This window comes from Anopheles marshallii, chromosome 2 (assembly GCF_943734725.1).
Source record: "Anopheles marshallii chromosome 2, idAnoMarsDA_429_01, whole genome shotgun sequence".
Lineage (NCBI taxonomy): Eukaryota > Metazoa > Arthropoda > Insecta > Diptera > Culicidae > Anopheles > Anopheles marshallii.
In genome coordinates, this window is record NC_071326.1 from 26,109,322 (window position 1) to 26,122,891 (window position 13,570).

The following is a 13,570-nucleotide window of genomic DNA, read 5'->3' on the forward strand; positions in this document are numbered from 1 at the left end:
CTTGAGGGCAGGGTATGCGTACAGATCGTGAAAACTGCCGAGATGGAACCTGCATCGACCGTCTCCCGCATCCACAGCCGTGCTGTGCGTGACACATATACCTACACACCCGACGGGAACGATGAAAACTCCGGCCCCGGATAACCGGTAGTGGGTACGGTGGTATTAGTATCGAACAATAAACCGGTGGCGCTTGATGGCACTTGAAATCCCATCCCACACCGTTACCCTGTGTGCCGCTCATGTCCGTGAGCTAGCTGATCGCCACCAGTGGCACGAGTCGTCACCCGTCAAATCAGTGTGTATTAACATCTTCAACCGAACGGATCGTTGAATCGTGACGTGCGCATCGTGTGTTCCTCCTGCCTCGCACTTGTTATCAAACGCGGGAGTGTGCGGAGTGTTTGGAGGCTGCCGTTTCCCTGATCTTTCGCTCCCTCGCACACGCATACATCATACCAGTCGTTTGCTCTCAGCTGTGTTTCCTCACACGCAGGAGCAGTCGCCGCGCTAGGTGAGAGAATCATCAGACTCATCGCAGCATCCGATAAGGAGACGTATGGGAAGCGACACAGTAGTAACCCGTGGCAGTGCCAAAACCAGAGTTTGTGTTATAGCATTTAGCATGCGAACGGACTCTCCCTCCATATAGGCATCAAAATATTATTAGAACGAATGAATTTTAACACCGAAACGTTGTAAAACCTGTTAGTACGACGTAGTGATCCTACCCATGAAGAGTTTCCTGGTTCAGTTATACAAAGTGTGCGATCAGTCGTCAGGCATAGTTTGGAGATAGTGAACGATTCTTCCGGACTCAAAATTGAACGATCTCATCCCTGGGAGAATTATTTGAAAGGAATAAATTTTGAGAATCCAAACTTAAGGAGGAAGAATCAAACGTGTATTGTGATCGCCACCTCCTTTCGCAGTGCTTCCTCGCAAAAGTATACAGTGTTCCGTCCCAGAGAGACCCTGCTAGTAGATTTATCATACCATGTTGACGGTACGAATAAACGTCAACCGTTCGTCGCGATCAGCTCCTCCGTTCAGTTTGCTGATGCGAACGTGCGTCTGTCTGCTGGTACTGCTCGGTCCGCTAGCACACAGCCCGGTAGAGGGTCAATATCTGCAGTCACCGTGTCCGAACGTGTTTTCGTACCGACTCGACCCAGGCACCAACCAGGCGTTCGGCTACGTCGAGCTGCAGGGTCTACGCATCGGTCAGTTGGTCAAGCTGAACATCGATCTTTCAATTGGCATCGCCGTACCGCAGGTAAGTTAGACAGAAGGCAGAAGGAAACATAAAACCAGAAACTTTAAACACTAACCTGAACGGGGAGGGTTTCGCGAATTTCACCGAAGCTCACACCACCCCAATGCTCAAGGTACCGGAGTAAAAACTGGTCGTCAGATGCGTCATTCAGCGGGGACGTTTTTGGAACCGTTTTGAGCAGTTTGGAATAGTAAAAGCGAACTGACATTCAACAGTCCAAGGCCGAAAGTTTTGTCAGGCTTTAAAAAAATGGCAAAGAAAATGGAATACTACGATTAGAATGCTTTCTTCATTTCAAATTTTTGTCACGGTATGTTACCACAACCGGTTCCACATTCGAGATGAAATTAAAAATTCCATGTTTTTTAGTGTCTATTATTTAACCTTGTGTCAGTCATTCCGACCATCTTTCCCTCCTTACCTTACAGAGAAAATGTAAAGATATTCACCCAAATATTTTTAACATTCTCAAACCGTCGAAAAGTGTCCTCAACTCAGATTGTGTGTGTTAAATTTTATGTTTAAAAAACTCCACGGTCGATTAGTCACCTACTAGATCGTCGCGTAGGTCAAAGAATCTTGTATCCCCGCGCGGACTGTAGAAATATGTTTCAAACAGAAATCAGAAATTCCACCAACTCGAATCGCGTATTGTGAATGAGAGAGGGAAAGCATCGTTGATGGATCAGTATGGAAACAAAACTTGCCTTAGTGGTGGCAACCATCTTTTGAAAATTCCAACCTGTCATCACTATCTGCTCCCATGTTGTTTATTCTATCAATCATGACGCGAGCCAAACGTGTTTGAAGATGAGATGGGATTCCCTATCATGTCCTGTATTCGAACTGCGCGCCAGAGAAACACCATCCGAATGAAAATTGTTCGGTGCTACGATGACATTTCTTATCTTAACACCCGGTAAATCCGAAATCCATGGTTTTACACCGTTTTTGCTTTTGGTTTTGTTACACCGTGTAGAGTAGAGAGGGAGAAACCAGTTTTGGACAAAAGATTTTTAATCGGATACGACGTTCTTCGCCGTTGTCATCATCTACGTAATAACTGCTATACGTTCATTGAAATAATGTACCAAAGGTTTTGTTTTTTCTCGTACATACATACAAAACAAAAGTTTTGAAAACATGAAACTGAATCCTATTCGGTTTTCTGAACCTTAACGCACGTATACTCCAATCATTCTTTTTCTTCATTTTAGAACAATGTTGGATCGATCACTTTAATTAAATCGAGAGAACAAACGTTTCGCGACATCTACAACAACCAACCGGCACAGTATCGCGTTAATTTCCCGTTCAAAAATGTCATCCCGAGTGTGTTGGCAATTAGCGTGAACGGTCAAACCATCTGTACCGGTCAGAAAGCGACCGGGCAGGTAGTAACCACGATCAACTTGGAGCATACGCTCTTCACACAGATGCAACCACTTTCGAACGGAAATGGTAACAACTTTAACACCATACAGTACCAACCGCCACAGAATACAGCCCCACAAGCCCCCGTATATCAACCTGTGCAGATACCTCAGCCGGTCATAACACAAAGACCACAGGTGTTACAACCGCAACGACCACAGGCGATACATCCGCAACGACCACAGGTGATACCAACACAACAGCCACAGGTGATACAAACGCAGCGACCAGTGGCACCAGCTGTGGAGACCAGCTCAGATGTCGACGAATCAAGCATGTAAGTCAAAGTAATGTTGTAGTAATGTTCAGTATGTTATAAAAATTAGAGACAACGAGCTAGTACCATATCTATGTTGGGACACGTAGGAAATTGACTTTAACTAATCCTTCTGTATTTTTGCTAAATGCCTCTGCAAATAACCTGCGAATTGAAGATTCTAGAGATCGTATGTTCCGCTCTTCAATATTTTGTGGTATTCTTCAGTAGCTATGTTAAGAATAGTTGATATTTTACACACTGTTTAACCCCAATTTTACACATTCTTCTGTTTTAGTGGATGTGGTCAACCGGCAGCAGTTTTCAATCGTCTCTCGATCAACGGAATCCGATCGCCCAAAGGACAGTTCCCGTGGGCGGCTCCAATCTTCGATAATGGCGCACCATCCAAACCTAAATACATCTGTGGCAGTACAATCATTTCAACGCTACACCTAGTAACTGCAGCTCACTGCATGTACGATTCGTTCGGTGTACCACGAAAGGCGGAAGAAGTAATGACTGTGCCGGGCATGTACAACATCGACAACTTCTTCGATGCGGATCTGCAGGAGCGGATGGTATCGACCATCTATATCCACGATGATTACTACTTTGAGGAATCAGGACTGGTAGACTCTGACATTGCCGTGCTAAAGGTCGACCAGCCCATTGTCTATACTAGTCTAGTAAGACCAATCTGTGCGTGGAGCGAAATTGACAACCTGGAACAGATCGTCGGTGTCAAAGGCTTCGTGTCAGGCTGGGGTGTCACTGAGAATGGAGATGCGAAGTACCCTAGCTATGTCGCCGCTACGATCGTCAGCCGACCCGCATGCTCCCGTAATCTGGAAAAACTTATTGCCGGCTCGGCACGTTTGTTCTGCGGGGACGGACACGGATCGGTACCGTGCACTGGCGATTCTGGCAGTGGGCTTGTCATCAAACGTGGCCAAAAGTACTACCTGCGCGGTATCGTATCTATCGGCCAGTTTGACCCTAATACACTAACCTGCGCACGTGACAAATACGTAGTCTATACTGATATTGCACCATTCCGTTACTGGTTGTCGAAAATTATTAAATCTTAGGCGATAAACCTGTGTCCTATAGCCTACGCATGCTCCAAGTTAGCAACTAGTTCTGTGAATGTCCTGACACGCCCACATGCCCAAACATCGCGTACAACTGATACTGAAATTACGCTCCCTAGAGACTAAAGTTTATTGCTGGATCTAGGATTAAGAAAAAAACTAAATCACTCATGCCCACCCGGGGCCGGTCTGCTGTTTGTAGAATTAGTGGACGGCCAGTGGACAACCGATACGTAGTGTAATGATAAGAACGCGAAAGATATGCGTTTGTTCTAATGGGTCGAATACACGGATGCGTAATAACCATTTAAAATAGTTTTATAATAGCGTTATGAGTGTCGGCGAGTAACAGCGAACGCTCTTTGTTTCGTGGTTATTAATGAGTTGTTACAAAACTGTCTCGTGCCTATCGCAAGAAACAACAACAAATCAAACGAGCTACGCGATTCAACTGTCATCGCAGTAGGCACATTTTGTGACTAGAGCAGTGAATAAGTGTACATCTGTACAAAAAAATTGAGAACCAAAGTCGTTAAAGTATTTACATAAAGAGTTTGATACTGTTCTACCACCAGAGTTCTACTCCAACAGCGTTCGTTTTCTTGGTGTCCCTTCATACCAAATTTTCATTGCAAACATAGTAATCGCAACGTTTATAATCCAGCTGTTCACATCTCCACCATTGCCTTGCGTTAATTTGGATGGTACAGCTTCATCCATAATGGCTGCTTCTATACTATTGGCAAGCTAAATGAAGTTACCTTGGAACCTGTGTGTGAGTCGTCTCACGTTCCGCCCGATCCGTTGAAGTTGTTTCAGATGGTCCTGCCAGACATGACCCAAGCCTCCAATAACACCTGCTACGGTAGTTGTTGATGTGGCTGTTCGGTAGTATCGGCAAGTCGTACCTGGTTAAGTAGTAATAATCTGTTTACAGGAAACTCGATCGGCTGCAGACTATCTCCGACTTGTTTTGCTCCACTTGATACAGCCAACGAGTTCGCTGTGCACCTCTACGCCCCGTGGAGAACGAGTCTTAGACGAGAAGCATGCAGGTAGGGTTTGCATCCAAGATCATTTGCCCGAATCACTGTATTCTTCCGGTCTTGCCCATCGTTAGGATCTTAGGATTCCGCCAAACTGCTCAGCTTTCTAGTTTCAGCTAGCTAAGTTCATTATTCTTATCCTCACACCCAGCTCGCACATACCGTCAAACATAGTCATCACCAGCAGGGGTTATTAATAAAGCTTAAGTATCCAACTAAAGGACACATCCAACCTCCTCTAGAGACTATCCTTCTCCTTCTCCGCTAACTGCATCCTTCTGCTCCAAAATTTCTAGAAACTCCCAATTATGTAATCCTCACAAATCCTCACCAACCAAACACCACAAATCCTCCTAGTACGCAGGGGTGACATATAGGTATAAGTATTGTATTTCCGCAAGAAGCATAAATCCGATTTTCTCAATCTTCGAAAGAACAGCTAGTAGATTCTTCAGATCGTTTTCTTCATCCACACCACCTACGATGATGATAACCATACAATACGCAACATCTTTCAGCTCAATCAATATAGGATATAGAAAGATGTAAAGCTGCAGGTTTAGCAGACGTACCCAACTCACAGCTTAGGCGATATTGCTGTTGTCTTCCATCCTAGAGATGCCGAATCTGCGATTTCTGGCTCATTATAGTTATTTTATCACGTAGCCAATCCTTGCTACGGGAAATTTGTCGGGATGGGATTTTAGACTGTTCCTGTTAGTGTGAAGATCGGCGCCGCAACCAATTCACCACCGGGCGGACCCCACTCCAGTACAGAATTCTATTCCCGACAAATTAGCTCCTATTACCTTCCTGTTGAATACGCACTCTTCTAGGGGTTATATTCTCAGTTGCATACACCTAAACCGTTTGCACCAAACAGTTTCTTAAGCTTCTCAACGGTGTTCACAAAGTGGTGTGCATTCTTCCGAAAAAGCAGACGTAACTTAGCATCATCGTCATCATCATCATCGCGTCACCGAGGAACAAACCTTTGCAAAACCATACCTCGAATTTTGTGTATTCGGAATGTTGTAGGATTCTTATTATTATTTAATTTGAGACTTCTTCTTTTTTATTTTTGGGCTTTCATCACTGATAGCACGCATTTCAAAAACTGTTGTTGCTGCGTAAACATTTGCTTTTGCTGCTTGTGCTTTTCTATAAACCAATGTTCCGTATTTTGATCTAACGTTGGGCCCATTTTGAAGTTCTCATCGCCACTGTTGTATTTAATTCAAATAAATAGTTAGAGGGTTCAACAAGCGCACGTTGTATTGGGTCCCTAATCTCCAAAGACACGTAGCAAACGCATCGTTTATAAGTTGGCCGTTAAATTCTCCAAGATTTAATTTTTTACAAAATTGTTTCAAACGATTGTTAAGTATCCGTGTAGGCGATTCGTAAGGTATTTCAAGTCAACAAAACAAAGCAAATAAATGGTAAACTGCAAACAATTAACCGGTGGTGCTCGATGGCACTTGAAATCCCATCCCACATCATTACCGTGTGTCCTGTCCGTCAGCTAACCGATCGCCTCCAGCGGCACGAGTCGTCACCCATCAAATCAGTGTGTATTAACATTTGCAACCGGACGGATCGTTGAATCGTGACGTGCGCGACGCGTGTTTCTTTCCGCTGTTTAGTTTCAGCTGTATTTAACGTGTGTGGGCGGAGAATCATCAGACTCATCGCAGCATCCGATAAGGAGACGTATGGGAAGCGACACAGTAGTAACCTGTGGCAGTGCCAAAACCAGAGTTTGTGTTATAGCATTTAGCATGCGATCGGACTCTCCCTCCATATAGGCATCAAAATATTATTGGAATGAAAGAATTTTAACGCCGAAACGTTGTAAAACCTGTTAGGATGACGTAGTGATCCTACCCATGAAGAGTTTCCTGGTTCAGTTATACAAAGTGTGCGATCAGTCGTCAGGCATAGTTTGGTGATAGTGAACGATTCTTCCGGACTCCAAATTGAACGATCTCATCCCTGGGAGAATTATTGGAAAGGAATAAATTTTGAGAATCCAAACCTAAGGAGGAAGAATCAAACGTGTATTGTGATCGTCACCTCCTTTCGCAGTGCTTCCTCGCAAACGTATATAGTGTTCCGTCCCAGAGAGACCCTGCTAGTAGATTTATCATACCATGATGACGGTACGAATAAACGCCAACCGTTCGTCGCGATCAGCTCCTCCGTTCAGTTTGCTGATGCGAACGTGCGTCTGTTTGCTGGCACTACTCGGTCCGCTAGCACACAGCCCGGTAGAGGGTCAATATCTACAGTCACCATGTCCGAATGTGTTTTCGTATCGGCTCGATCCACGGACCAACCAGCCGTTCGGCTACGTCGAACTGCAGGGTCTACGCATCGGTCAGTTGGTCAAGCTGAACATCGATCTTTCAATTGGCATCGCCGTACCGCAGGTAAGTTAGACAGAAGGCAGAAGGAAACATAAAACCAGAAACTTTAAATAGTTAACCGTCCGGAGAAGGTTACGCAAAATGTTAATACTACGCTACCGGCTCAAGATGCCGGGTCAAGAGCTGCTCATTGGATGCGGCAATCTTGGTTTGGGACCAATTTTGCATGACTATATTCCAATCGTTTACTATTTGCAATAGTAAAGTTTAAACAATATTAAATTTAAAATTACATAGAAATTGGATTATTTTATTAAACTTCTAAATTGCCCACCAGCAATCGATTAGGATGTTGTTTCAATGAGTAAGAAATAAGAATGAGAAGACTTGGAACTTCACTCATTTTGTCTAGATTTCTTTGACCTGTATGCTACCTAAACCGGTTCCAGATACGAGATAAAACGAAACATTCCAAGATTATTGTACCTGTTCTTTAACCTTGTGATATCAGTCTCAACATCTTTCCTTAGCTTTCGGTTCAGGGGAAACTAAAAATAGATATTCTCCTAAATCGCATTTTTCAACCGTTGAAAAGTGTCCTCAACACAGATTGGGGGACAACATGTTTTACATTTTCTATCCAGAAAACTCCACGGTCGATTGCCCCCTACAAATACGTGAATACGTTGGAAGTGGACTGTTTCAATAAGATTCAACAAGTTTGTCAAAAATTCCACCAACTCGAATTGCATATTTTGAGTAAGCGAGATAAAGCTACGTAAGATTTCTGGAACATTATGGAAAGCGGCTGTCAACCATCTGGTAAAATTCCGGTCTGTTGTCACAGCGTAGCGGGAGAGAAACCAGTTTTAAAAAAATCAGTTAGCAAAAAGTTTTTCCATAAGACCTGATGTTTCCTTGGAACGGAACGTACACTTGGAACTGAATCCTATTCGGTTTTCTGAACCTTAACGCACGTATACTCCAAATATTGTTTTCTGCATTTTAGAACAACGTTGGATCGATCACGCTAGTTAAATCAAATGAACAAACGTTCCGTGACATCTACAACAACCAACCGGCACAGTATCGTGTTAATTTCCCGTTTAAAAATGTCATCCCGAGTGTATTGGCAATACGCGTGAACGGTCAAACCATCTGTACCGGTCAGAAAGCGACCGGACAGGTAGTGACCACGATCAATTTGGATCATACGCTCTTCACGCAGGTGCAACAGCAGACGAACGCAAATCGTAACAGCTTTAACTCCATACAGTACCAGCTGCCCCAGAATACAGCCCCACAAGCCCCCGTATATCAACCTGTGCAGATAGCACAACCACAAGCCCCTGTATATCAACCGGTGCAGACTCCACAACCACAAGCCCCCGTATATCAACCGGTGCATACACCACAACCACAAGCCCCTGTATATCAACCGGTGCGGACACCACAACCACAAGCCCCTGTATATCAACCGGTGAATAAACCTAAACCTGAACGAACAACACAACGCCCAGCAGTGGACTACAGCTCCAACGAGGACGAATCAAACATGTAAGTGAAAGTAATATTGTAATAATATTCATCTTATTCTGGAACTAGTTGCTAATTGGTTCTGACGGCTACATTAACGGCATCTTCTTATATTTCAGTGGATGTGGACAACCGGCAGCAGTTTTCAATCGTCTCTCGATCAACGGAATCCGATCGCCCAAGGGACAGTTCCCGTGGGCGGCTCCAATCTTCCTAAACGAACCATCGAAACCAAAATATATCTGTGGCAGTACAATCATCACCAAACAACATCTGGTGACTGCAGCTCACTGCATGTACGATTCGCTCGGTGTAGCACGCCAAGCGAACGATATAATTACCGCGCCGGGCATGTACAACATCGACAACTTCTTCGATGCGGATCTGCAGGAGCGGAAGGTATCGACCATCTTTATCCACGATGATTACTACTTCGATGAGTCGGGACTCGGGGATTCCGACATCGCCGTGATCAAGGTCGACCAGCCCATTGCCTACACCCGGCTAGTACGGCCAATCTGTGTATGGACCGGAAGTGGCAACCTGGATCAGATCGTTGGCGTTAAGGGTTTCGTGTCGGGCTGGGGTATTACCGAGAATGGTGATGCGAAGTACCCTAGCTATGTCACCCCTACGGTCGTGGACCGGAAGTCATGCTCCCGGAACCTGGGAAAATTCATTACCGGGTCGGCACCCTTGTTTTGCGGGGACGGACACGGAGCGGTACCGTGCACTGGCGATTCTGGCAGTGGGCTTGTCATCAAACGTGGCCAAAAGTACTATCTGCGTGGTATCGTTTCTTTCGGCCAGTACGACCCTGAAACACTAATCTGCGATGCTACGAAATACGTAGTTTACACTGATATAGCAGCATTCTACTCGTGGTTGCTGAAAGTTGTTAGGTCTTAAGCGATTGTCGACCCCGGCGAAAAAGATCCGCCAGTTCTGGCCCGGAATCATCTGGAATCTTCCAAATGAGTCTAAATCGTCAGCTCGGAAACATCGCGTACAACTGATACTGAATTTATTAATCAATTGTGGTCAATGTCTCATTCCTCAGAGGCGGATTCTCTATAGTCCCAACTTCATTCGTCGCGACAGGTGTTCTGAGTGAAGAAATTTTCTCAGACTGTATGACAAGTTGCCAGCCAGCACACTAGCGCGTATGTCAACATCAATGTTATAGTCGGTGCTGACTTTTAACCCAAGATAGGTGACATTTTTGACGACTTCGAAAGAGCGCTCACCTATTTGTACGTCATCCCTGCATAAGTTACGATGTGTTAGCAGGGCTAGTGGTGGTGCTACTATGACTTTTCGACAGAAAACTCATCAGATACAGAAGGTGATGTTATACACACGAAAATACGGCATTTAGCGATCTCCGCTATGATTCTGGTATCAGCTTTGGAATCGAAACAAAAAAAAAAAACAACGAACTTCGTAACTTTACGTTTGGAATTAAGCAGAGAAGAGAGCAATCGATTCAATTTCTATATGCTTAAATACGTGGGATCATATTGATCTTAGATGCGTTATCAAAATGAACGTTGCTAATCGGACGAGTGTCGGACGATTGCTACAGACCCAGACCGGCGAAGTGGTTGTGGGGCCGGATAGGTAAACAGATAAGAAAATGAACCCGAAAAATACAAAAAAAAATTAAAAAACGCTTCTTTTTTCCATCTGCAAACAGCAGAAAGTTATCTACGACTTCGCTACCTGGGGGATCTTACTAACTCCAGGCCTACAATCTTGTATCTTTAATGTACCAAGATCATTAACTAAAATATCGTTATGTGATCGCTTTCAGCACGCAAAGCCATTCCCAAACTTCTTCCTTCGTTGAAACCTTGAACAACAATTTCTACAGTCGGAACGAAGGCAAATAGTACTAACGTCCAAATCTCGTGATGTAGCAGCCGCTTACAGCACACTACAGGAAGTTCAAAACGAACAACAACAAATATCACGAACACGTATATCACGGCAGTGTTTCTTCCCGTCCAACGGTGACTCACGGTAAGATTAGTTGAGGCAAAACCCGTTCTCTGCCGCTTCAGCTCGAAACAGGTTGATCAGACTGAGCTAATTATGCATGCCACTAACACATACACAGACGGTGCCGCGCGGATTAAGACAGGACGCTCCATATAAGTACATTATCACAGATGCCGCACGCGCTTGTAGTACCGCGGTGCCGTTTCACTGTGATTACAGACGAAAAAAAAAACTTTATTCAAACGGAGTTAAGTTGTGGGCCGAGAATGGCCTTGCTCACACGAGTGGCGTATTTTCCCTTGCGCGGTGATGTACTATGATTTATAAGCTGCGTTCGTATCCCCTGCCGTGGCTAGGCACCATGTCCCAATGGTGGTTACGTCAGTTTGCCGCTCACGAACGAGGGTAGCTGCAGCTCGTCATCCTGCAGGGACGTTGCACCGCCCGGTGTAATAACTTGCTTGCGGTATGTGATCTCCTCCCGGATGTACTTCACCGAGGTACTGTTGTCCTGGGGATTGTTCGTTTCCTCCTTACGCTCGATCGTACGCTGATACTCGTGCTGAACTGCTGGTGTATCGCCGGTGAGTTTCTGCGTCGAGTCAGCTCCTTCCTTCACCTTCGGAATAGACACGGGTGCTGCAATTGCGGTAGTAGCAGGTACCGGGGCACTCAGCTGCAGGTTAAGATTCGACGGCACCAGCTTGGTTCGGTCGCACTTGTCCTTGCACGAATCGGACCGCAGAAAGTGTCGCAGTGTTACGGCACTGACGAAGTTGCCGCGATCAGCCGGTCCGGCGCAAAGATCCCGCTCGTTGAAGATCACCTTCGTTATTTTTGGCAGTGGCTCCTGGATGGGGAAGTTCACCCGATACGTCACGCCGCGCCCTTTGCCGAACTGGTCCAAAATCTGCGCACTGTCTTCGATGGCTTCAATCGAACCGACGTACTTCTGCAATTTCATGGTGCATGGGCCGATAAGTGAGATGACCGCAGAGACGTGCCATCACTTCACTCGTTGCTACTTACCGAATGCAACTCCCCTGCAATCGAGAGATGCAGTTCCAGCTTTCCGATCTTGTCCACCTGCTGCTCGCGTGTGTCAACGATACCATAAATTTGCTGCTTTGCACTGTCGGTCGCGTACCGGAAGATTGTGGGACATGGAGACACTGCGTTGCCATTGTTCAACGATGCACCGAAAGAACCTTTGGATAGCTCCACTAGCACTGTCGCCATTACCAGCACCAGAACGGTCACAAATCGAACCATTATTCTGCTCTACAATTGTATACTGCCGTAAAACCAAATGATACAAAGCAAGAATGCTCTGATCGAACCACACTAGCCCTGTTAAAAACTTCGCGAGGAAATCAGTGCGTCCGTACGCACTACGTACACTGTGGCGAGTTGGAGCGCGAATAATAATCCCGGCCGCACCGGCACATGCTTAAATGTGAGTCGTTCGTACGCGGGTGTTCGTTCGTGAACGATCGAACTCGTTCGGTGACAGCGCGTCTTAGCGATCGTGCATCTCGGCGGGCGGATGAAGGAAGCGATACGTCTGCAGATGGAGCCGCGGCTTAGAGGAGGTTATTCGCGTACCGTCCCCACAGCATCCAAACCAACTCCCCCCCCCCCCTCTCCCTCCTCCTCCTCCTCCACCGCTTTTGAACGCAGAGTTCGTGTGGTGCTTCTTACCATCTCTTTTTTTCCGTTCGATTTGCATTGATAATAATCCTTATGGGGGCTTATGAGGTCTTGGATCGATTTATTTCGCGGGTCACTTTTGATGGGCCTTGAGTGGTTCTTTTTTTTTCTTTTTGCGTACGTTCGACATGATGCCCATCGGTTCTAATCGGTTTCCCATTCTAACCCGTCCCAGCAGGCTCTGGACATTGCATGAAACGGGCTCGCGACCTAAGGTGGTGTGAATCTTAGGTTGGGAAGGTGTGTCCGATACGTTTCGTGCGAATTAGGCGCGTGTACGCTGTGGGCACTATTCTAGACGCCCGGTGCGTGATGAAACCGAAGATGATCAGCACCCCACGATCGTGACAGAATAGCACCGTTTTATTGTGATCCATCGGCACGATACCGTTCTTATTGTTTATGGAGGGAAGAAAAGCACTTTAACTAGCTGAATTTGATTTATCGTTCTGTGCTCAAAAGTATACTGAAAGGGTATGTCTGTATCTGGAACGCCTGAAAATATGCAATTCTGTCGGATATGCCAGAAATGACCTTAAAAAAGTGTGATAAAAGAGTTTTCTCTTTGCAATACAATTTAAGTAAACAAATTTGCTTGGACGACTCCACTCGATTTTTAAACCTAAGCCCTTAGGCTGCGATGGTCAGGATGCAAAAAAAAATTATACTGTATTCTACACTTAATATTCCCATAAACGAAAGTACGAAAATTTATCTCCACCACTTGCCATAGAAGAAAACGCTTCCTTCTCTAGGGGTTGCTGGACGGACGGAAAAGAAATTCGATCGCTGGCGCCAACGTTTATGCAAAGCGTTTAGCATTATAGTTTTAAATGGCGTCGGAGATC

General features: G+C 45.4%; 3 protein-coding genes across 3 annotated transcripts; 2 read left to right on the top strand and 1 right to left on the bottom strand.

Annotated features, from left to right (window-relative positions):
- Window positions 1-997: 997 nt before the first annotated feature.
- Window positions 998-4,057, top strand: LOC128717560 (serine protease gd-like). The gene is made up of 3 exons (XM_053811452.1): window positions 998-1,276; window positions 2,494-2,930; window positions 3,265-4,057. The coding sequence occupies exons 1-3, from the start codon at window positions 998-1,000 to the stop codon at window positions 4,055-4,057; spliced, it is 1,509 nt and encodes a 502-aa protein (XP_053667427.1).
- A 3,202-nt stretch (window positions 4,058-7,259) lies between these two features.
- LOC128717576 (serine protease gd-like) lies at window positions 7,260-9,920 on the top strand. The gene is made up of 4 exons (XM_053811453.1): window positions 7,260-7,538; window positions 8,485-8,955; window positions 9,019-9,032; window positions 9,131-9,920. The coding sequence occupies exons 1-4, from the start codon at window positions 7,260-7,262 to the stop codon at window positions 9,918-9,920; spliced, it is 1,554 nt and encodes a 517-aa protein (XP_053667428.1).
- A 1,468-nt stretch (window positions 9,921-11,388) lies between these two features.
- LOC128709067 (uncharacterized) lies at window positions 11,389-12,284 on the bottom strand. The gene is made up of 2 exons (XM_053804052.1): window positions 12,042-12,284; window positions 11,389-11,964 (listed from the first exon to the last, which is right to left on the bottom strand). Exons 1-2 carry the CDS (start codon window positions 12,282-12,284, stop codon window positions 11,389-11,391), a joined length of 819 nt encoding a protein of 272 aa, XP_053660027.1.
- Between the last annotated feature and the right edge of the window lie 1,286 nt (window positions 12,285-13,570).